Below are 24737 nucleotides of genomic sequence, written 5' to 3'. Positions count from 1 at the left end.
TTCCCTGGAGTTTCGAAGAATGAGAGGTCGTCTCACTGAAAGGTAGAAAATTCTGAAGGGGATTTGACAGGGTCGATGCTGAGAGGCTGTTTCCCCCCCTCTCCCCGGGCTGGAGAGTCTAGAACACGGGGGGTCCCAGTCTCAGGAGAAGGGGTCGGCCGTTTTGGGCTGAGATGAAGGAGAAATGTCTTCACTCGGGAGGGTTGTGAATCTTTGGAACTCTCTACCCCAGAGAGCAGTGGGTGCTCCGTCATCGAGTAGATTCAAGACCGGGAGATCGAGAGGGTATTTGGACACTGAGGGGATCGAGGGATGTGGGGAGAGTGCGAGAAGGTGGAGTTGAGGGAGAAGATCAGCCACAGGCTGGATTAAGGTGGAGTTGAGGTGGAAGATCAGCCACAGGCTGGATTAAGGGTGGAGGAGTCTCAGGGGGTGGGGAGAGGTGGGGGAAGAGAGCCAAATGGTGTCGATAACTTTTTCGTCAAGTTAGAGAGGTGACCGATTCATGCCGGTGGGGAGGGAGGAAGTGGGGAGGGCAAGAGACAGGAAAGGTGGAAGGATAAAGGAGATAGCCAGGGAATGATTCAGGAAACAGACGATGGGTCTAGAGGAGGTGTGAATAGCTGGGGGGGGTGCCGAGATTATGAGGTCGACGTGTTTGCTCCGATGATTTTTGTCGCGTGTTTCATTGAGAGGTGAGACGCTGTTCCTCTGGCTTTACGCAGACCTTGAACTGGAGCTTTGCAGTGTTTTATTGATGAACGGTTAATCATTGTTAGTCAACATGTTTTATTAAAAACTGGTCCTTCAAAGGAGTTTGAACAGACTCTCACCCGGCGTCTACTCCTCTCTGCCCTGCGAGTTCCAGAGGTAGCAATCCAATATTTTCGTGATTCGTTAGATGTGGAAGCCGGGCCCAGCATTTATTGCCTGTCCCTAATTTCCCCCTTGAGAAGGTGGTGGGTGAGCCGCTGCAGACCCCGTGTGGTGTAGGTACACCCACGGCGATGTTAGGGAGGGAGTTCCAGGATTTGGACCCAGCGACAGTGAAGGAACAGCCAATATATTTCCAAGTTGGGATGGTGAGGGGCTCGGAGGGGAAATTCCAGGTGTTCCCCATGTGTCTGCTGCCCTCGTCCTTCTAGACGGTAGAGGTGGTGGGTTTGGGCGGCGCTGTCGAAGGAGCCTTGGCGAGTTGCTGCAGTGCATCTTGTAGATGGTACACACGCTGCTGCCACTGTGCGTCGGTGGTGGGGGGAGTGAATGTTTGTGGATGGAGTGCCGATCGAGCGGGGGCTGCTTTGTCCTGGACGGTGTCGAGCTTCTTGAGTGTTGTGGGAGCCGCACTCATCCAGGCAAGTGGGGAGTGTCCCATCACACTCCTGACTGGTGCCTTGTTGATGGTGGACAGGCTTTGGGGGAGTCAGGAGGTGAGTTACTCTCCGCAGGATTCCCAGCCTCTGAGCTGCTCTTGTAGCCACAGTATTTATATAGCTGGTCCCAGTTCAGTTTCTGGTCAATGGTAACCCCCAGGATGTTGATAGTGGGGGGATTCAGTGATGGTTATGCCATTGAATGTCAAGGGGGCGATGGTTGGATTCTCTCTTGTTGGAGATGGTCATTGCCTGGCACTTGTGTGGTGCGAATGTGACTTGCCACTTGTCAGCCCAAGCCTGGATATTGTCCAGGTCTTGCTGCATTTGGACACGGGGCTGCTTCAGTATCTGAGGAGTCGCGAATGGTGCTGAACATTGTGCAACCATCAGCGAACATCCCCACTTCTGACCTTACGATGGAGGGAAGATGGAGTGATGTCACTTGGAAGAAAGCCACCCTCTAACTCTGACTCACAAGGCTGCTCAGGAGGTGACTCTCCTGGATCAGGGGAGCCTGGGTTTATTCGCGTCTGACGTTTGGGAAGGAAGATTGCATTTTTATAGCGCCAGTCAAGCACTTCATCAGAGGGTCGTCGACGTTGTCGGAAAAGAGGCAGCTGATTTGCTGCACAGCAAGCTCCCACGAACAGCAAGGTGATAAATTAGCCATTTATCCTCTCCAAAAATAAAGGCGTTGGCTCAGCCCGAGCCCCCAGTTCACCGGGGGATCCGTGAGGCCCACCTTCGAGGGCCTTCGACTGGCTCCTCTGTTGAACCCCCACCTGGAGGAGGTCCGCCCTGACAGCTGGCTGCTCCCTCTGTGCGCGCGCCCCGTCAACAGACCTGGTTCGCTGTCTTTTGTCACGTCCGCACCTTTTGTAAATCCCCACGTGTGCACTTACAGCCGGACCTGGTCAAATAAACTCTGCGTCCCATCGCCCAATGGCATTTTTTTTTTTCTCAGTAACTGACATTTCTAATGTCCCGTAAAATGGTTCGTACCGAAGGGCCAACAAAATTCAAATGAAATCAGCTAGATGTACTTTGCAATAGTCCCGTGACACACTCGTGCATTGACTTGCCTTTCATGTCAGTTTTGTTTAAACATTGGTATCGGAGGGAAGACTTGCATGAAACTCCAGTCTCTTGAGTAGGCGTTTTTGCCAGTGGCGTGATGATCTGGAAGATTCAGTCTCGGTGCAGGGAATGTACTTCGTTACCCCAAGATACACCCAGTTACCCAGGTTCAGTATCGCTGGAATCCCTTTCTACAGTTTCTATCAGTTTCAATAGAAATGCTTGGCTGACCTGCCTTGATCTTTTTTTGTTTACTTATTCATTCATGGGATGTGGGCATCAGCATGTATCGCCTACCCCTAATTGCCCTTGAGAAGATGGTGGTGAGCCTAGAGGAATATTTTCTTGGGTCACTGAGAGACTAATTGCTAGAAAGTCACGGGTCATTTAGAGTTCAAGTTGCCTTTCTGATTTTTCAATCCCATATGATCGGCTGAAGCCTATTGGAAGTCGTGTCCTGTCGCTGCAAAGATTTTTACATTTAATGAGAACTTTATTTTATATATATATAAAACGGAGTGTTGCACTGAGTCCCCAGGATTGTCCTGTGGGGAGAGACCGAGTGGAATGGAGTTCAGAAGAATGAGACGTGACCTCATTGAAATGCATAAAATTCGGAGAGACTTTGACAGGGTCGATGTCAAGAGCATGAGATCCCTGTCCTGGCTGGACAGTCCAGTACACGGTGGGTCACAGACTCAGTCTCCCAGTCCGGCAAGGCCTGGATTTTAAAATTCTCATCCTTGTTTTCAAATCCCTCTGCGGCGCTCGCTCACCCTCCCTATCTCTGTCACCTCCTCCAGCCGCTACAACCCTCCCTATCTCTGTAACCTGCTCCAGCCCCTACAACCCTCCCTATCTCTGTAACCTCTTCCAGCCCCTACAACCCTCCCTATCTCTGTAACCTCCTCCAGCCCCCTACAACCCTCCCAATCTCTGTAACCTCCTCCAGCCACTACAACCCTCCCTATCTCTGTAAACTCCTCCAGCCCCTATGACCCTCCCCATCTCTGAAACCTCCTCCATTCCCTACGACGCTCCCTTTTTCTGTAACCTCCTCCAGCCCCTACAACCCTCCCTATCTCTGTAACCTCCTCCAGACCCTACAACCCTCCCTATCCTTGTAACCTCCTCCATCCCCTACAACCCTCCCTATCTCTGTAACCACCTCAATCCCTTATAACACTCCCTATCTCTGTAACCTCTTCTAGCCCATACATTCCTCCCTATCTCTGTAACCTCCTCCAGCCCCTACAACCCTCCCTATCTCTGAAAACGCATGCAACCCCGACAACCCTCCCTATCTCTGCAACCGCCTCCAGCGCCTACAACCCTCCCTATCTCTGTAACCTCCTCCAGCCCCTACAATCCCCCCTATCTCTGTAACCTCCTCCAGCCCCTACAACCCTCCCTATCACTGTAAGCACCTCCAGCCCCTAAAACCCTCCCTATCTCTGTAACCTCCTCCAGCCCCTACAACCCTCCCTATCTCTGTAACCTCCTCCAGCTCCTATGACCCTCTCCATCTCTGAAACCTCCTCCATCCCCTACACCCCTCCCTATCTCTATAACCTCCTCCAGACTCTACACCCCTCCCTATCTCTGTTACCTCCTCCATCCCCTACAACCCTCCTTATGTCTGTAACCTCCTCCAGCCCCTACAACCCTCTCTATCTCTGAAACCTCCTCCATCCCCTACAACCCTCCCTTTCGCTGTAACCTCCTCCAGCCCCTACACCCCTCCCTATCTCTAACCTCCGCCAGCCTCTACAGCCCTCCCTATCTCTGAAACCTCCTCCATCCCCTACAACCCTCCCTATCTCTGTAATCTCCTCCAGCCCCTACAACCCTCCCTATCTCTGTAACCGCCTCCAGCCCCTACAACCCTCCCTATCTCTGTAATCTCCTCCAGCCCCTACAACCCTCCCTATCTCTGTAACCGCCTCCAGCCCCTACAACCCTCCCTATCTCTGTAACCGCCTCCAGCCCCTACAACCCTCCCTATCTCTGTAACCTCCTCCAGCGCCTATAACCCTCCCTATCTCTGTAACATCCTCCAGCCCCCTACACCCCTCCCTATCGCTGTAACCTCCTCCAGCCCCACAACACTCCCTATACCTGTAACCTCCTCCAACCCCCTACAACCCTCCCTATCTCTGTAACCTCCTCCAGCCCCTACAACCCTCCCTATCTCTATAACCTCCTCCAGCCCCTACAACCTTCCCTATCTATGTAACCTCCTCCAGACCCTACACCCCTCCCTATCTCTGTAACCTCCTCCACCCCCTACAACCCTCCCCATCTCTGTAACCTCCTCCAGCCCCTTCAACCCTCCCTATCACTGTAACCTCCTCCAGCCCCTTCAACCCTTCCATTCTCTGTAACCTCCTCCAGCACCTACACCCCTCCCTATCTCTGTAAAATCCTCTAGCCCTACAACCCTCCCTATCTCTGTAACCTTCTGGAGCCCCTACACCCTCCCTATCTCTGTAACCTCCTCCAGCCCCAACAACCCTCCCAATCTCTGTAACCTCCTCCAGCCTCCTACAACCCTCCCTATCTCTGTAATCTCCTCCACCCCATGGAACCCTCTGAGATCTCTGCGTTCCTCCAATTCCGGTGACTTGAGCATCCCCCGATTCCCATCGCTCTGCCATTTGGCGGCTGTGCCTCCATCGGACTTGGGGTCCTGAGCTCTGGAATTCCCTCTCTCTCTCTTTCTCTCTCGAATGCTCCATAAAACTGGCCTATTTGACCAAGTATTTGGTCGCCTGCCCCTAATATACCACATATGTCTTGGGCATATTTTTGTCGTTGCCACCAAATAAATGCAGGATTTTGTCTCTGTAGGAAGCCTCCCTTATGGCACTTTATCCAGTGCCTTCTGTTAGGTCATGTACTCCACATCTGCCTCAAGCTAGCCTCCCGTGGGGCACTTTACACATGCCTTCTGCTGGTTCATGCACTCCACGTCAACCTCCAGCAAGCCTCCCGTGGGGCACTTTACGCAGTGCCTTCTGCTAGTTCATGCACTCCACATCTACCTCCAGCAAGTCTCCCATGGGGAACTTTACGCAGTGCCTTCTGCTAATCCCCACGTGTGCATTTACAGCCGGAACTGTTCAAATAAACACTGCGTCCCATCGCCCAATGGCACCTTTTTTTTTTTCTTCAGTAACTGACATTTCTAATGTCCCGAAAAATGGTTCGTAACGAAGGGCCAACAAAATTCAAATGAAATCAGCTAGATGTATTTTGCAATACTCCCGTTACACACTCGTTCATTGACTTGCCTTCCATGTCAGTTTTGTTTAAACATTGGTATCGGAGGGAAGGCTTGCATGAAAGTCCAGTCTCTTGAGTAGGCGTTTTTGCCAGTGGCATGATGATCTGGAGGGTGCAGTCTCGGTGCAGCGAATATGCTTTGTTACCCCAAGATACACCCAGTTACCCAGGTTCAGTATCGCTGGAATCCATTTCTACAGTTTCTATCAGTTTCAATAGAAATACTTGGCTGACCTGTCTTGATCTTTTTTTGTTTACTTATTCATTCATGGGATGTGGGCATCAGCATGTATCGCCTATCCCTAATTGCCCTTGAGAAGATGGCGGTGAGCCTCGAGGAATATTTTCTTGGGTCACTGAGAGACTAATTGCTAGAAAGTCACGGGTCATTTAGAGTTCAAGTTGCCTTTCTGATTTTTCAATCCCCTATGATCGGCTGAAGCCTATTGGAAGTCGTGTCCTGTCGCTGCAAAGATTTTTACATTTAATGAGAACTTTATTTTATATATATATAAAACGGAGTGTTGCACTGACTCCCCAGGATTGTCCTGTGGGGAGAGACCGAGTGGAATGGAGTTCAGACGAATGAGACTTGACCTCATTGAAATGCATAAAATTCGGAGAGACTTTGACAGGGTCGATGTCAACAGCATGAGACCCCTGTCCTGGCTGGACAGTCCAGAACACGGGGGTCACAGACTCAGATTCCCAGTCCGGCAAGGCCTGGATTTAAAAATTCTCATCCTTGTTTTCAAATCCCTCCGTGGTGCTCACTCACGCTCCCTATCTCTGTCACCTCCTCCAGCCCGAACACACCTCCCTATCTCTGTCACCTCCTCCAGCCCGAACACACCTCCCTATCTCTGTCACCTCCTCCAGCCCCTACACCCCTCCCTATCTCGGCCACCTCCTCCAGCACCTACAACACTCCCTAGCTCAGTCCCCTCCTCCAGCAACCTACACCCCTCCCTATCTCTGTCACCTTCTCCAGCCCCTACACCCCTCCCTATCTCTGTAACCTCCTCCAACTCCTACACCCCTCCCTAGCTCTGGAACCTCTTCCAACCCCGACAACGCTCCCTTTCTCTGTAACCTCCTCCAGCCCCCTACAACCCTCCCTATCTCTGTCACCTCCTCCAGCCCCTACAACCCTCCCTATCCCTGTAACCTCCTCCAGCCCCCTACAGCACTCCCTATGTCTGTAACCTCCTCCAGTCCCCTACACCCCTCCCTATCTCTGTAACCTCCTCCAGCCTCTACACGCCTCCCTATCTCTGTCACCTCCTCTAGCCCCTACAACCCTCCCTTTCTCTGTAACCTCCTCCAGCCCCTACACCCCTCCCTATCTCTGTCACCTCCTCCAGCCTCTACAACCCTCCCTATCTCTGTAACCTCCTCCAACCCTCCCTATCTCTGTAATCTCCTCCAGACCCTACACCCCTCCCTATCTCTGTCACCTCCGCTAGCCCCTACAACCCTCCCTTTCTCTGTAACCTCCTCCAGCCCCTACACCCCTATCTCTGTAACCTCCTCCAGCCCCTACAACCCTCCTTATCTCTGTAACCTCCTCCAGCCCCTACAACCCTCCCTATCTCTGTAACCTCCTCCAGCCCTGACAACCCTCTCTATCTCTGTAACCTCCTCCAGTCCCGTACAACCCTCCCTATCTCTGTAACCTCCTCCAGCCCCTACAGCCCTCCTTATCTCTGTAACCTCCTCCAGCCCCTACAACCCTCCCTATCTTTGTAACCTCCTCCAGTCCCTACAACCCTCCCTATCTCTGTAACCTCCTCCAGTCCCCTACAACCCTCCCTATCTTTGTAACCTCCTCCAGCCCCTACAACCTATCCTATCTCTGTAACCTCCTCCAGCCCCTACAACCCTCCCTATCTCTGTAACCTCCTCCAGTCCCCTACAACCCTCCCTATCTCTGTAACCTCCTCCAGTCCCCTACAACCCTCCCTATCTCTGTAACCTCCTCCAGTCCCCTACACCCCTCTCTATATCTGTAACCTCCTCCAGCCCCTACAACCCTCCCTATCTCTGTAACCTCCTCCAGTCCCCTACAACCCTCCCTATCTCTGTAACCTCCTCCAGTCCCCTACAACCCTCCCTTTCTCTGTAACCTCCTCCAGCCCCTACACCCCTCCCTATCTCTGTCACCTCCTCCAGCCCCTACAACCCTCCCTATCTCTGTAACCTCCTCCAACCCTCCCTATATCTGTCACCTCCTGCAACCCTGACAACCCTCCCTATCTCGGTAACCTCCTCCAGTCCCCTACAACCCTCCCTATCTCTGTAACCTCCTCCAGCCCCCCACAACCCTCCCTCTCTCTGTATCCTCCTCCAGCCCCTTATAACCCTCCCTATCTCTGTAACCTCCTCCAGTCCCCTACAACCCTCCCTATCTCTGTAACCTCCTCCAGCACTTACAACACTCCCTATCTCTGTAACCTCCTCCAGCCCCCTACCCCCCTCCCTATCTCTGTAACCTCCTCCAGCCCCTACAACCCTCCCTATCTCTGTAACCACCTACAACCCCTACACCCCTCCCTATCTCTGTAACCTCCTCCAGCCCCTTACAACCCTCCCTCTCTCTGTAACCTCCTCCAGCCCCTTATAACGCTCCCTATCTCTGTAACCTCCTCCAGCCCTTACAACCCTCCCTATCTTTGTAACCTCCTCCAGCCCCTACACCCCTCCATATCTCTGTAACCTCCTCTAGCCCCTACAACCCTCCCTATCTCTGTAACCTCCTCCAGCCCCCTACACCCCTCCATATCTCTGTAACCTCCCCCAGCCCCTACAACCCTCCCTATCTCTGTAACCTCCTACAACCCTCCGAGGTCTCTCCGCTCCTCCGATTCCGGCCTCTCGAGCATCCCCCGATTCCCATCGCTCCGCCATTGGCGGCCGGGCCTTCAGCTGCCTGCGGAGGGCCCTAAGCTCTGGAATTCCCTCCCTAAACCCTCTCCCATCTCTCTCTCTCTCTCTCCTCCTTTAATACCCTCCTCAAACCCAACCTCGTCTTCAGCCGCCTGTCCGTAATATCTCCTCATATTCGGGGAGGGGTGGGAGGTGAAACTCTGCTTGATAATCGCTCCTGCGTTGGGAACCGTTTAAAGGTGTTGTAGAAACGCGAGGTGTGTTTTTTGAGCTGATTGTGCGAGCGAGAGAGAGGGAGATAAAGAGAGAGAACTGGAGGCTGACAGAAGAGAACAGGAGATAAGCTGAGTAAGCCATGTCGGTATAATTTATTCAATTCATACATCAGAAACTCAGTCCATTATTAACGCAGGGTTTGGCGGGGGAGGGAAGCTGGCGGCAATCGGTAAGGGACGGAGTGGGGGCGGGAGTGAGGGGTGAGTCAGGGGCGCGCTGGGTGGGTAAATTGGGAGGTTGGCGCGTCGGCGGAATAGCCCACCCGGCCAGACCAAGGCGGGCGGCTGAGTCCCTTTCGTGCTCTGGGCGAGAACATTTCCCCTCCCTCTCCCCACCTCCCTGTCCCCACCACACCCCACTTCTCCCTCCGCCCTCTCTAACGACACCCACCCCAACCCCAACACAAGCCAAGGTGGGCTTGGCGCCCCCACCCCACCAACAGTTTGGGAACTGACAGCAAATCGTCACGAAATCACTCCCGTTACCTCCTGGGCCTTAGGTTGACGGAGACGGTGGGGGTGAGGGGTGTGGTAGGACAGAAATTGTTGGGGGGTGGGGGTTGGCGGGGTGAAATAGGGGGGTGGCAGGGAGGTGTCCGGGGTGTGACTGAGAGGGGTGGGGAGGAACGGGCATCCGCGATCTGACAAAGCGCCTTCAGAACGGAGGGGAGGTGGGGTGACCCCGTGTGACCTGTACCTTAAGCTCCTCCTGCTCATCGTGGGAAGCCCCCCTGTGGTGGGGAGGGGGAGGGGAGGGGGTGGTAGGGAGGAGTACCGGGGTGGGGTGTTGGGGGGCGGGTAGCGTGACTGCGAAGGGTGGGGTAGGTACGGGCGTCCGCGATCCTGACCGACGCCCCTTCAGAATAGAGGGGGGAGGGCGGTGGGGGTGACCCCGTGTGACCTGTACCTTAAGCTGCTCCTGCCTCATCGCCCGATCTCCCCACCACCGCACCCACCCAACCCACCCACCATCGCCACGCCTCTCCCGGGAAAAAAAAAACAAACACTCGGTGAGCAGCGCAGCGGAGGGTTGCCCTCCGACGAGGGTGGTGTTCCTTGCTCGAGAAGTAAAGAAGGAAAATGGACACCGAGGAAATTTCCTTTAATGGGTTGGAAGGAACGGATGAACATGCAATTTAAGCGACCCCCTTCCTATATCCTGTGTCATCAAACAGAAGTCTAGGAGTCACCGTATACTTTTCAGACAATGCTACATTCTGGCGAGCCTTATATTGTTTTTATTTTGTTCGTCTCTTTTTATTTTATATATATATATATATATAAATATCTAATTATATATCATCCTTCATTTCTTCGGCCAATTTCCTCCTTAGAAGTGATCTTTCGCTGTGTGAGAGAGACAGAGACAGAGACAGAGAGACAGAGAGAGAGGAAATGGAACAGAGTGAGATACGAGGGATAGTAGATCACGTTCCCGGAGAGAGCGGGCGAGCGCGGAGCCAGACCCCAGCGAGCGGGGCAGACTAGGTGTCGTCCCTCCCCGGAGATTGCTTGAGGCCACACCTTCCAGATCTGGTCTTCCCCCACCCACCCCCCTCCCCGCAAAACGGGTGTCTGTCTGTGCCCCTCACCCAGGCTCCTTCACCAGCTCCGTCCAGACCCACGGCCGCTGGATGGGCAACCCACCCCCCGCCCCCCCGCGCCCACCGACGGCATTCGCTCCCTCCACCACCACCGACGCACACGGGCAGCCGTGTGTGTGTGTACCGTCGACAAGATGCACTGCAGCAACTACGCCAAGGCTCCCTCAGACAGCGCCTCCCAAACCCACGACCGCTACCGCCTAGAGGGACGAGGGCAGCAGACACATGGGGAACACCACCACCTGGAAGTCCCCCTCCGAGCCCCTCACCAACCCGACTTGGAAATATATCGGCCGTTCCTTCACTGTCGCTGGGTCCAAATCCTGGAACTCCCTCCCTTACAGCGCCGTGGGTGTACCTACACCACACGGGAACAAAATCCTGGAACTCCCTCCCTAACAGCGCCGTGGGTGTACCTACACCACACGGGAACAAAATCCTGGAACGCCCTCCCTAACAGCGCCGTGGGTGTACCTACACCACACGGGACAAAATCCTGGAACTCCCTCCCTAACAGCGCCGTGGGTGTACCTGCACCACACAGGACAAAATCCTGGAACTCCCTCCCTAACAGCGCCGTTGTGGGGGGATGGTGGGGAGTCTAGGATGAGGGAGAAGAGTCTAAATTTAGAGTCAGACCTTCCGGGAGCGAGATTAGGAAACGCTCCTTCGCAGAAAGGGCGGGAGAGGTTTGGTAACTCTCTCCTGCGTACAGCAGTGAATGCCTGCACCATCAATCCATTCAGGTCAGGGGAATGATGGAGGTTTCTCAAGAAGACTGGAGGGTGAGACTGAGCCTGGGCCCAGCCTGGGACACAGAACAGCCTGGATCGAATTGAACGGCAGACGGGACAAGGTTCAAGAGCCCGAATTGGCCCCCTGATGTTCCTCTCTTCCAAAGCCATGCAGCCGACTGACGCACAGTGAGATCCCACACACACCCTCTCAAATGTTGGCATCCTCTCCCTTGTTTTCAAATCTCTCCGTGGCCCTCGCTCCTCCCCCCTATCCCTGTAACTTCCTCCAACTCCCTACAACCCTCCCTATTTCTGTAACCTCCTCCAGCCCCTCCGAGATCTCTGCGCTCCTCCAATTCCGGCCTCTTGAGCATCCCCCGATTCGCATTGCTCCGCCATTTGGCGGCTGTACCTCCATCGGTCTTGGGGTCCTAAGCTCTGGAATTCCCTCTCTCTCTCTCTCTCTCTAGGATGCTCCTTAACACCGACCTCTGTGACCTAGTATTTGGTCACCTGCCCCTAATATACTACATATGTCTTGGGCGTATTTTTGTCCTTGCCACCAAATAAATGCAGGATTTTGTCTCTGTAGGAAGCCTCCCATGGGGCACTTTATCCAGTGCCTTCTGTTAGGTCATGTACTCCACATCTACCTCAAGCAAGGCTCCTGTGGGGCACTTTACCCAGTGCCTTCTGCTGGGTTCATGCACTCCACATCTACCTCCAGCAAGCCTCCCATGGGGCACTTTACGCAGTGCCTTCTGCTGGGTTCACGTACTCCACTTCTACCTCGGGCAAGCCTCCCCATGATGCACTGTACCCAGGGCCTTCTGCCAGTGACCTCCCGTCGACCCTCGACCCTCAGCAGGATCTAAAGTGGCTAACCTACCTTCAAGATAGTTGCGGGCAAAGAACTTCAGGACTTCATCAATGAGGATGACAGGGAACGAGATCTCTAGCACCACGAGCCACTGCATGAAGGTCAGGTGAGTCAATTTGAAGATGAGCTGAAGGGAGAGAGAGAGAGAGAGAATAGCATTTAGATCGATGCATGCCAACTTTCTGTAGCTCATCCCAAACCCACGACCTCCATCACATAGGTAGCTGGGAATCCTGCGGAGAGTAACTCACCTCCTTACCCCCACCTATGCAAAGCCTGTCCACCATCGACAAGGCACAAGTCAGGAGTGTGATGGGATACTCCCCACTTGCCTAGATGAGTGCGGCTCCCACAACACTCAAGAAGCTCGACACCGTCCAGGACAAAGCAGCCCCCTCCCCGCTCGATGGGCACCCCATCCACAAACATTCACTCCCTCCACCACCGACGCACAGTGGCAGCAGTGTGTGTACCATCTACAAGATGCACTGCAGCAACTCGCCAAGGCTCCTTCGACAGCGCCGCCCAAACCCACGGCCTCTACCGGTCTAGAAGGACGAGGGCAGCAGACACATGGGGAACACCACCACCTGGAAGTCCCCCTCCGAGCCCCTCACCCATCCCGACTTGGAAATATATCGGCTGTTCCTTCACTGTCGCTGGGTCCAAATCCTGGAGCACCCTCCCTAACAGTGCCGTGGGTGTACCTACATCACACGGGACTGCAGCGGCTCAAGAAGGTGGCTCACCCACCACCTTCTCAAGGGGCAATTAGGGATGGGCTTGATGGGTGTTCACTGGTTTCCTTCTGGCCCCTAGCATCCATTACAATTAAACTTTGAGTGACCATGCAACGATAAAACTTTGAGTGACCACACAACAATTTAGCTCTGAGTGACGACACAGCAATTGAGCTCTGAATGACCACACAACGATTTAACTCTTGAGTTAACGCTGTTAGCTGCTGCCGTTTATGGACTGACCCCACGTTTTCAACCTCCGGCCTCGACCGTGCCTGGGAGACTGACATCCCAGGATTGAATTTAAAAGAGTTGCTCTCAGGCCTTCTGTGTGAGTTAATAAAGATGGAGAGAGAGATATGGGAGAAGTGGAGGTGTATTGCAATGGCTCCCCCACCCACCCTCGAGTTAACTGAGAATTTAATCATGGCCCGTGGTCATTCAGAGCTAAATCGTTGCTTGGTCAGGCAGAGTTTAATCGTTGCATGGTCACTCAAAGTTTAATTGCAATGGATGCTGGGACCGGTGAACACCCATCAGGTCCACGGGTTGTGGTGGGGGGGGGGGCGGTGCGGGGGGGGCAGGGGGCAACGGCTCCCCCCCACTTGAGTTAACTGAGAATTTAATCATTGCACGTGGTCATTCAGAGCTAAATCGTTGCGTGGTCAGGCAGAGTTTAATCGTCGCGCGATCACTCAAAGTTTAATTTCAATGGTTGCTGGCACCCAATGAACACCCATCAGGCCCATGGGAGGGCGGGAGTGGGGCAGGGGGCAACGGCTCCCCCCCCTCCCGCCTCGAGTTAACTCAGAATTTAATCATCGCGCGTGGTCATTCAGAGCTAAATCGTTGCGTGGTCAGGCAGAGTTTAATCGTCGCGCGATCACTCAAAGCTTAATTGCAATGGATGCTGGGACCCAGTGAACACCCATCAGGCCCATGGGGGGGACGGGGGTGGGACAAGGGGCAATGGCTCCCCCCACACACACCCCCCACCCCCAAGTTAACTCAGAATTTAATCATCGCGCGTGGTCATTCAGGGCTAAATCGTTGCGTGGTCAGGCAGAGTTTAATCGTCGCGCGATCACTCAAAGCTTAATTGCAATGGATGCTGGGACCCAGTGAACACCCATCAGGCCCATGGGGGGCAGGGGCGGGGGTGGGACATGGGGCAATGGCTCCCCCCACCGAGTTAACTCAGAATTTAATCATCGCGCGTGGTCATTCAGAGCTAAATTGTTGCGTGGTCAGGCAGAGTTTAATCGCTGCATGGTCACTCAAAGTTTAATTGCAATGGTTGCTGGGACCCAATGAACACCCATCAGGCCCATGGTGGGGGTTGCGTTGGGACATGGGGCAATGGCTCCCTCCCCCCCTCCCCCCTCCCCCCCACCCCGGCACCTCGGCCCTGCTCATTATGAGCGAGCAAGTGCGCGAGGATCCCGGAACCCGATCGGCCCGCCGAGGCTTACCGGCAGTGGGTCAACATAAAGGATGAAGAAGTGGAGTGACATGGAGAGGCAGATGGCACTCAGCAGCCAGCAATTCAACCACGGCGGCATCCTGATGAGAGACTGGTTCTCCGACAGGCTGCAAAGAAACACAGACGGAGAGCGAACGGTCAGCGAGAAAATGTACACAGCAGCAAAAGGGAAAGTAACGCACATGGTGTTATTCTGCTGTTAAGTAAGGGGCAGTTGCGCTCCCTAGAGCAATAAAGATGTAAATGCGTCGGAAGCAGTTCAGAGAAGGTTTATCAGACCAATACCAGGAATGGGTGGGTTGTCTTTATGAGACCATAAGACACAGGAGCAGAAATTAGGCCATTCGGCCCATCGAGTCTGCTCCGCCTTTCAATCATGGCTGATAAGTTTCTCAACCCCATTCTCCCCGTAACCTTTGATCCCCTTACCAATCAAGAACCTATTTATCTCGCTCTTAAATACATTCAATGACCTGGCCTCCCACAGCCTTCTGTGGCAATGAATTCCATAGATTCACCACTCTTTGGCTAAAGAAGTTTCTCCTCATCTCTGTTCTAAAAAGGTCTTCCCTTTACTCTGAGGCTTGTGCCCTGTGGGAGAATCTAGAACTAGGGGGTCGCTGTTTAAAAATAAGGGGTAGTCGCCCATTTAAGACGGAGACGAGGAGAGATTTTTACTCTCAGAGGGTCTTTGGAACCCTCTCCCTCCAAAGGCGGTGGGAGCAGAGTCTTTGAATATTTTCAAGGCCAGGGTGGATAGATTCTTGATTCACAAGGGAAGGGGCGAAAGGTTATCGGGGGGTAGGCAGGAATGTGGGGTTGAGGTGACCATCAGGTCAGCCACAACCTTACAGAATGGGGCAGCAGGCTTGAGGGGCCGAGTGGCCCACCCCCTGCTCCCAATTCGTACGGAAGTCAAATTTTTTCGATCGGGGAACCAAGTTTTGGGGTCATTGGGAGGTGACAGGTTCGTGTGGCTACTCTCAGACGTTAATCTCCGTATGGTCATTCGGAGCTAAATTGCTGCATGGTCACTCAGAGTTCAATCGCTGCATGGTTATCAAGATTAACCACATTCACATTCTGGACACCGCACCTCGGGAAGGTAATACAGGGCACAGGGCAGATTCCCCAGAATGACCCCGGGGCTGAAAGGGTTAAAATCTGAGGACAGGGCGCGCAGACTGGTCTTGTGTGCCCTCGAGTCTAGAAAGATTCAGGCGTGATCTGATTGAGGTGGTGGGGGGGTTTAAGATGACTAAAGGATTCGACAAGGTTGAAGACAGAGAAACGGTTCCCTCTGGTGTTGGAGGGGGGGGTTGGTGGGTGGGGGGGAGTTGGAGTGGGGGGAGGGGGTGCGGTTGGGGGGTGCAGGGAAGAGAGTCCAAAACACAGCTGGGCTGTGCAGAGGGGGATGTCAGGAAGCCCTGCTTCACACCAAGGGGGTTGGAAATCCTGGGATCATGGTGGAAGTTGCGGGGTTAATTGAACATTTTGAAACAGAGATTGATAAGATTTCCCTGGGATCGGGGACGGAGCTGAGCGGGGGGGGTTAAGTAACAGGTCAGTCGCGCTCTGGTAGAATGGTGGGACGAGCTCAATGGGGCTGAGTGGGCCTCCTCCTGTTCCTGTGTGACAGGCTCGAGAGGGGCTGAATGGCCTCCTCCTGTTCCTATGTAACAGGCTCGAGAGGGACTGAATGGCCTCCTCCTGTTCCTGTGTAACAGGCTCGAGAGGGACTGAATGGGCCTCCTCCTGTTCCTGTGTAACAGGCTTGAGAGGGGCTGAATGGCCTCCTGTTCCTGTGTAACAGGCTGGAGAGGGGCTGTATGGCTCCTCCTGTTCATGTGTAACAGGCTTGAGAGGGGCTGAATGGCCTCCTCCTGTTCCTGTGTAACAGGCTGGAGAGGGGCTGAATGGCCTCCTCCTGTTCATGTGTAACAGGCTTGAGAGGGGCTGAATGGCCTCCTCCTGTTCCTGTGTAACAGGCTTGAGAGGGGCTGAATGGCCTCCTCCTGTTCCTGTGTAACAGATTCAAGAAGAGTCTGAATGGGCCTCCTCCTGTTCCTATGTAACAGGCTCGAGAGGGACTGAATGGGCCTCCTCCTGTTCCTATGTAACAGGCTCGAGAGGGGCTGAATGGCCTCCCCCTGTACCGTGGTTCCAACAGTGTGGAAGAAGCTGGAGGGGGGGATATCAGCTGCTTACCTGTTCAGGGCATTGCTCATCTCAATGGTTACCAAAACAGACAAGGCCATGGTCATTGGTTCAGACGCCTCGAAGATATCGCACTCAACTCCTTCAAAATCAACGTGTTCATCCGTACAGTGCATAAAGTGTGACTGGAAAAGAGAGAGAACAAAACACTCCCAGGACAGGTACAGCACGGGGTTAGATACAGAGTAAATCTCCCTCTACACTGTCCCCATCAAACACTCCCCAGGACAGGTACAGCACGGGGTTAGATACAGAGTAAAGCTCCCTCTACACGGTCCCCATCAAACACTCCCAGGACAGGTACAGCACGGGGTTAGATACAGAGTAAAGCTCCCTCTACACTGTCCCCATCAAACACTCCCAGGACAGGTACAGCACGGGGTTAGATACAGAGTAAAGCTCCCTCTACACCGTCCCCATCAAACACTCCCAGGGCAGGTACAGCATGGGGTTAGATACAGAGTAAAGCTCCCTCTACACTGTCCCCATCAAACACTCCCAGGACAGGTACAGCATGGGGTTAGATACAGAGTAAAGCTCCCTCTACACCGTCCCCACCAAACACTCCCAGGACAGGTACAGCACGGGGTTAGATACAGAGTAAAGCTCCCATTACACCGTCCCCATCAAACACTCCCAGGACAGGTACAGCACGGGGTTAGATACAGAGTAAAGCTCCCTCTACACTGTACCCCATCAAACACTCCCAGGACAGGTACAGCACGGGGTTAGATACAGAGTAAATATCCCTCTACACTGTCCCCATCAAACACTCCCAGGACAGGTACAGCATGGGGTTAGATACAGAGTAAAGCTCCCTCTACACCGTCCCCATCAAACACTCCCAGGACAGGTACAGCACGGGGTTAGATACAGAGTAAAGCTCCCTCTACACCGTCCCCATCAAACACTCCCAGGACAGGTACAGCACGGGGTTAGATACAGAGTAAAGCTCCCTCTACACTGTACCCCATCAAACACTCCCAGGACAGGTACAGCATGGGGTTAGATACAGAGTAAAGCTCCCTCTACACCGTCCCCACCAAACACTCCCAGGACAGGTACAGCACGGGGTTAGATACAGAGTAAAGCTCCCTCTACACCGTCCCCATCAAACACTCCCAGGACAGGTACAGCACGGGGTTAGATACAGATTAAAGCTCCCTCTACACCGTCCCCATCAAACACTCCCAGGACAGGTACAGCACGGGGTTAGATACAGAGTAAAGCTCCCTCTACACTGTCCCCAAGCAAACACTCCCAGGACAGGTACAGCACGGGGTTAGATACAGAGTAAAGCTCCCTCTACACTGTCCCCATCAAACACTCCCAGGACAGGTACAGCACGGAGTTAGATACAGAGTAAAGCTCCATCTACACCGTCCCCATCAAACACTCCCAGGACAGGTACAGCACGGGGTTAGATACAGAGTAAAGCTCCCTCTACACCGTCCCCATCAAACACTCCCAGGACAGGTACAGCACGGGGTTAGATACAGAGTAAAGCTTCCTCTACACCGTCCCCATCAAACTCTCCCAGGAAAGGTACAACACAGGGTTAGATACAGGGTAAAGCTCCCTCTACACCGTCCCCATCAAACACTCCCAGGACAGGTACAGCACGAAGATAGGGAGGGTTGTAGGGGCTGGAGGAGGTTACAGAGATAGGGAGGGTTGTAGGGGCTGGAGGAGGTTACAGAGATAGGGAGGGTTGTTGGGGCTGGAGGAGGTTACAGGGATAGGAGGGTTGTATGGGCTGGAAGAGGTTACAGAGATAGGGAGGGTTGTAGGGGGTTGGAGGAAGTTACAGAGGTAGGGAGGGTTGTAGGGGCTGGAGGAGGTTACAGCGATAGGGAGGGTTGTAGGGGCTTGACGAGGTTACAGAGATAGGGAGGGTTGTACGGGCTGGAGGAGGTTACAGAGATAGGGAGGGTTGTAGGGGTTGGAGGAGGTTACAGAGATAGGGAGGGTTGTAGGGGCTTGACGAGGTTACAGAGATAGGGAGGGTTGTAGGGGCTGGAGGAGGTTACAGAGATAGGGAGTGTTGTAGGGGTGGAGGAGGTTACAGAGATAGGGAGTGTTGTAGGGGTGGAGGTAGTTACACTACTGGACAAGTGGTCTGATAGTTGAGAGATTGGCGGTGGAGTGGAGAGAGGTGGTGATGAGGGTCAGATAGGTTACCTGAGCATTTTGGCATGTTAGACCACAGCAGCAGGATCTATATTCACTCTGAACACGACTGAACCACAGGAAGTAACCGTGCGGGTACAGCGAGCGATGAGGAAGGGAAATGGTCTGTGAGTCTTCATTACAAAGGGATTGGAGTTTCAGAGTGAAGGGGTCTTCCTACAATGACACAGGGCGTTAGGGAGACCACACCCGGAGCTCTGGGTCCAGTTTTGGTCTCCTTACCTGAGGAAGGACATCCCTGCCCTAGAGGGAGAGTATCGAAGGTTCACTAGACTGGTCCCTGGGATGAGAGGGATTGTCCCAGGAGGAGAGATTGAGGAGAATGGGGTCTCTATTCCCTGGAGTTTCGAAGAATGGGAGGTCGTCTCACTGAAAGGTAGAAAATTCTGAAGGGGATTTGACAGGGTCGATGCTGAGAGGCTGTTTCCCCCCCTCTCCCCGGGCTGGAGAGTCTCGAACACGGGGGTCCCAGTCTCAGGAGAAGGGGTCGGCCGTTTTGGGGCTGAGATGAAGGAGAAATGTCTTCACTCGGGAGGGTTGTGAATCTTTGGAATTCTCTACCCCAGAGAGCGGTGGGGGCTCCGTCATCGAGTAGGTTCAAGACCGGGAGATCGAGGGATTTTTGGACACTGAGGGAGATCGAGGAATGTGGGGAGAGTGCGGGAAGGTGGAGTTGAGGTGGATGATCAGCCACAGGCTGGATTAAGGTGGAGTTGAGGGAGAAGATCAGCCACAGGCTGGATTAAGGTGGAGTTGAGGGAGAAGATCAGCCACAAGCTCGATTAAGGTGGAGTTGAGGGAGAAGATCAGCCACAAGCTCGATTAAGGTGGAGTTGAGGGAGAAGATCAGCCACAAGCTCGATTAAGGTGGAGTTGAGGGAGAAGATCAGCCACAAGCTCGATTAAGGTGGAGTTGAGGGGGAAGGTCAGCCACAAGCTCGATTAAGGGACGGAGCAGGCTCGAGGGGCCGATTGGCCTCCCTCTCCTATTTCTCAGGTTCTGATGCATTTCCGTGAGTTTGGGAGGTGACCTTCGGAGGGCTTGGCCGATTATTCCATGGCGCTGCGAGATAATAGCGGGACACCGACAGGTTATGTGGCTTCACGCACTGTCAATGACCATGTGTTGCCAGACCTGAAACAGGGCGCCACCCGGTGACCGGAGGCCGGTACTGCGCCGTGATGGTTGACATGGTAAAGTTGGCTCAGGGATTCGCAGAGGATTAGGGGAGGGTCAGTGGTTCAATCTCGGGGCCGATGGGAGGGAGGACCCCGCGGGCAGGGAGGGACAGGGGCTGCCGGAGCCGCGTGGGGACGGGCTGGAGGCGGGGGTCGGGGAAGTGTGGCGGGCACGGGCGCAAGGGGCACGCGCGACTCACCAGCTGGTGGTAGGTCACCCCCGGTCCGTCGTCGGCGTACATGAACCACCAGGCCGCAGCTCCCACCGTGGCAGCGCCCACGTAACCTGCAACGGGGAACCGAGCCCGTGAGAGACCTGTCCGCTCGCTGGACCCCGTCGGTTTCGCTCGCGGGATCGCACTGTGCGCGCCAAGGGTCGCCCACCGCCCCTCCACCCCCCACCCACCACCGCTTGGGCCCCTCACCCTCGAAGCGCTTTCCCTCTGTGCCATGGGAATAGGGTGGCAGCCGAGCTTTGCGCAGCAAGATCCCACAGAAAGAGCCACGACCATCTCCCAGATCGTCTGGCTTCCTTGTTTTGTGTCTTGTTCGTCAAGGAGGCAAACGTTAGGTACAGGAAGGCCACGGGATCTGTTCTGCATCCCCCCCACCCACCCGAGAGGGCATTCCACATCGAGAGACGGCGCCTCTGACAGTGCGGCGCTCCCTCAGCACTGACCCTCCGACAGTGCGGCTCTCCTTCAGCACTGACCCTCCGACAGTGCGGCGCTCCCTCAGCGCTGACCCTCCGACAGTGCGGCACTCCCTCAGCACTGACCCTCCGACAGTGCGGCGCTCCCTCAGCGCTGACCCTCCGACTGTGCGGCGCTCCCTCAGTACTGACCCTCCGACAGTGCGGCGCTCCCTCAGCACTGACTCTCTGACAGTGCGGCGCTCCCTCAGCACTGACCCTCCGACATTGAGGCACTCCCTCAGCGCTGACCCTCCGACAGTGCGGCACTCCCTCAGTACTGACCCTCCGACTGTGCGGCGCTCCCTCAGCACTGACCCTCCGACAGCGCGGCGCTCCCTCAGCACTGACTCTCTGACAGTGCGGCGCTCCCTCAGCACTGACCCTCCGACGGCGCGGCGCTCCCTCAGCGCTGGTCTGCAGCACCCCACACCGCCCTCTCGGTCACTCACCTCCGATTGTCATGTACCGGAAGAACAACCAGCCGCTGATCAGGGGCTCCTTCGGGCTCCGGGGAGGTTTGTTCATGATGTCGAGGTCGGGCGGGTTGAAGCCCAGGGCAGTGGCCGGTAAACCGTCAGTCACCAGGTTCACCCACAGGAGCTGGACGGGGATCAGAGCCTCAGGCAACCCCAGAGCCGCTGTCAGGAAGATACTGTGGAGAGAGCGACGAGGGAAGACGTGGAGGTGGGGAATCAAGGGAGAGCGGGAGAAACAACGAAGGAAAGGGGGGAGGGACGGGGTGAGCGGAAGGGAGAAAAGAATAGCGGGTTAGAACTCCAAAGCCGCACACCAAATCGTAGACCCTCCCCAGGCATGCCAGAGAAGCATTGGCCAAGCCAAATCTGAGCCACACGAAGAGATATTACAGACAAGTAAGGTCGAGGAGGTCGGTTTTAAGGAGCGTCTTAAAGGAGGAGAGAGGGAGCGAGGGGGCAGCAGGTGCAGAGAGGGTTTAGGGGGGGTTAATTCCAGAGCTTAGGGCCCCCCTCCCCAGGCAGCTGAAGGCCCGGCCGCCCAGTGGCGGAGCGATGGGAATCGAGGGATTGCCCGAGAGGCCGGAATCGGAGGAGTGGAGAGACCTCGGAGGGTCGTAGGAGGTTACAGAGATAGGGAGGGCTGTAGGGGCTGGAGGAGGTTACAGAGATAGGAACGGGTGTAGGGGGCTGGAGGAGGTTACAGAGATAGGAACGGGTGTAGGGGGCTGGAGGAGGTTACAGAGATAGGAACGGGTGTAGGGGGCTGGAGGAGGTTACAGAGATAGGAACGGGTGTAGGGGGCTGGAGGAGGTTACAGAGATAGGAACGGGTGTAGGGGGCTGGAGGAGGTTACAGAGATAGGGAGGGATGTAGGGGCTGGAGGAGGTTACAGAGATGGGGAGGGGTGTAGGGGCTGGAGAAGGTTACAGAGATAGGGAGGGTTGTAGGGGCTAGAGGAGGTTACAGAGATGGGGAGGGGTGTAGGGGCTGGAGGAGGTTACAGGGATAGGGAGGGGGGAAGTGAGGGCCATGGAGGGGATTTGAAAACGAGGGTGAGGATTTTAAAATGGAGGGGTTGCCGGACCGGGAGCCAGTGTGGGTCAGCGAGATACAGGGGGTGACGGGTGAACGCTCCGCACAGCAAGATCCCACTCACCAGACCACCTCGCCCACGTTGGAGGAGATGAGGTAGCGGATGAATTGCTTCATGTTGTTGTAGATGGCCCGGCCCTCCTCCACGGCCGACACGATGCTGGAGAAGTTGTCGTCGGCCAGCACCATCTCCGACGCGCTCTTGGCAACTGCTGTGCCGGATCCCATGGCGATGCCGATCTCGGCCTTCTTCAGGGCGGGTGCATCATTCACTCCGTCGCCCGTCTGCAGTCGAGGGAGACAGACACAAGACGGGGAGAGGGTGGTGGCCGCGGTGGAGTGGTGGAGGGGGCGGGGGGGGGAGGAAGGAGGGAGGGGGTTTGAGAACCGTTAGCGATCGGCGCTTTGACCCCGCCCCCCTCCGAACCCGCACAGTCTCTCCAAAAGGATCATCGTCGCCCAAGACCTGCCCTTTTTTCCCCTCCGCCTGTCCGCCCTCTCTCCGTCCCGCTACCTCGACCTGTCCCCTCCACCCACCCCCTCCGACCCAACCCCTCCCACACCGCTAACCCCGGATGCCCTCTAGGAACATTGTAACAAGGAGGGGGACCATTCAGCCCCTTTAGCCTGTTCCCCGCTCGACATGCCTGCGGCTGATCTGTGACCTATCTCCACCCGCCCGCCTCCACCCCGTGTCCCCTTAACATCCTTCGAGAGAACCGAAACCAACCGACCTCACCGATTTTTAAAATTGACCAGCTCCCCGTCGGCGGGGGGAGAGAGTTCCAAACCCCTCCCGCCCTTTGTGCGAAGGAACGTTTCCTATCCTCACTGGCGAGAGAGAGTTCCAAACCCCTCCCGCCCTTTGTGCGAAGGAGCGTTTCCTATCCTCACTGGCGGGAGAGAGTTCCAAACCCCTCCCGCCCTTTGTGCGAAGGAACGTTTCCTATCCTCACTGGCGGGAGAGAGTTCCAAACCCCTCCCGCCCTTTGCACGAAGGAGCGTTTCCTAATCTCACTCCCGGAAGGCCTGACTCTCAAATTTAGACTCTGCTCCTTCGCCCTAGGTTCTCTCTCCAAGCGGTGTAAATTGTGTCAGTCTCTCTCTCTCTCCCGACCCTATCAGTTCCCCCCGAACGTCCTGAATCGCCCTCCCCTTAACGTCCGAAGTTCCAGGGAAGGCCCCCCAGCACCGACCGCGCCCCCCGCACCCCCCCCACCCACCAACACCGCCCCGCCAGGAGGAGGCGCCGCTCACCATGGCGGTGATCTCATCGAAGGACTGCAGGAACTCCACGATCTTGGACTTGTGGGCGGGCTCCACCCGGGCGAAGCAGCTGGCGTTGTGGCAGGCCTTGCGCTGCTCGGCGGCGGGCAGGTCGTCGAACTCGCGGCCGGTGAAGGCCTTATTCGTCACGTCCTCGTCCTCACCGAAGATGCCAATGCGCCGGCAGATGGCCACGGCCGTCCCCTTGTTGTCGCCGGTGATCATGATGACCCGGATGCCCGCCTCGCGGCACAGCTGGATGGAGCCAATCACCTCCTTGCGGGGCGGGTCCAGCATGCCCACCACCCCCACGAAGGTCATGTCGCACTGCAGGAGGGGGAGAGAGGGAGAGAGGGAGAGAGAGTGAGAGAGAGAGTGAGAGGGAGAGAAAGTGAGAGAGTTGGAGAGAGAGAGAGAGACAGAGACAGAGAGAGAGAGACAGACAGAGAGAGATGGAGAGACAAACAGAGAGAGACAGACAGAGAGAGAGACGGAGAGAGAGAGAGAGATACAGAGAGAGAGACAGCGAGACAGACAGAGAGTCAGAGAGAGACAGAGACAGGGAGAGAGAGGGAGAGACAGAGAGTGAGAGAGCGAGAGAGACAGACAGAGAGAGACGGAGACACAGACAGAAAGAGAGACAGAGACAGAGAGAGAGACAGAGAGACAGAGAGAAAAACAGTGCTGAGGGAGCGCCGCACTGTGGGAGGGTCAGTGCTGAGGGAGCGTCGCACTGTCGGAGGGTCAGCGCTGAGGGAGCGCCGCACTGTCGGAGGGTCAGTGCTGAGGGAGCGCCGCACTGTCGGAGGGTCAGTGCTGAGGGAGCGCCGCTCTGTCGGAGGGTCAGTGCTGAGGGAGCGCCGCGCTGTCGGAGGGTCATTACTGAGGGAACGCCGCGCTGTCGGAGGGTCAGTGCTGAGGGAGCGCCGCACTGTCGGAGGGTCAGTGCTGAGGGAGCGCCGCACTGTCGGAGGGTCAGTGCTGAGGGAGCGCCGCACTGTCGGAGGGTCAGTGCTGAGGGAGCGCCGCACTGTCGGAGGGTCAGTGCTGAGGGAGCGCCGCACTGTCGGAGGGTCAGTGCTGAGGGAGCGCCGCGCTGTCGGAGGGTCAGTACTGAGGGAACGCCGCACTGTCGGAGGGTCAGTGCTGAGGGAGCGCCGCACTGTCGGAGGGTCAGTGCTGAGGGAGCGCCGCACTGTCGGAGGGTCAGTGCTGAGGGAGCGCCGCACTGTCGGAGGGTCAGTGCTGAGGGAGCGCCGCACTGTCGGAGGGTCGGTGCT

General features: G+C 55.5%; 1 protein-coding gene across 1 annotated transcript; it reads right to left on the bottom strand.

Moving 5' to 3' along the window:
• Positions 1-12025: 12025 nt before the first annotated feature.
• On the bottom strand, positions 12026-23780 carry LOC144675949 (sarcoplasmic/endoplasmic reticulum calcium ATPase 1-like). The gene is made up of 7 exons (XM_078536467.1): positions 23449-23780; positions 22256-22476; positions 21073-21275; positions 20130-20215; positions 16552-16685; positions 14333-14450; positions 12026-12247 (listed from the first exon to the last, which is right to left on the bottom strand). The coding sequence occupies exons 1-7, from the start codon at positions 23776-23778 to the stop codon at positions 12026-12028; spliced, it is 1314 nt and encodes a 437-aa protein (XP_078392593.1). The 5' UTR covers positions 23779-23780.
• Positions 23781-24737: the final 957 nt, after the last annotated feature.

This window comes from Cetorhinus maximus, unplaced genomic scaffold, assembly GCF_964194155.1.
Source record: "Cetorhinus maximus unplaced genomic scaffold, sCetMax3.hap1.1 HAP1_SCAFFOLD_1239, whole genome shotgun sequence".
Classification (NCBI taxonomy): Eukaryota; Metazoa; Chordata; class Chondrichthyes; order Lamniformes; family Cetorhinidae; genus Cetorhinus; species Cetorhinus maximus.
This window is presented reverse-complemented; position numbering and strand designations above follow the sequence as displayed.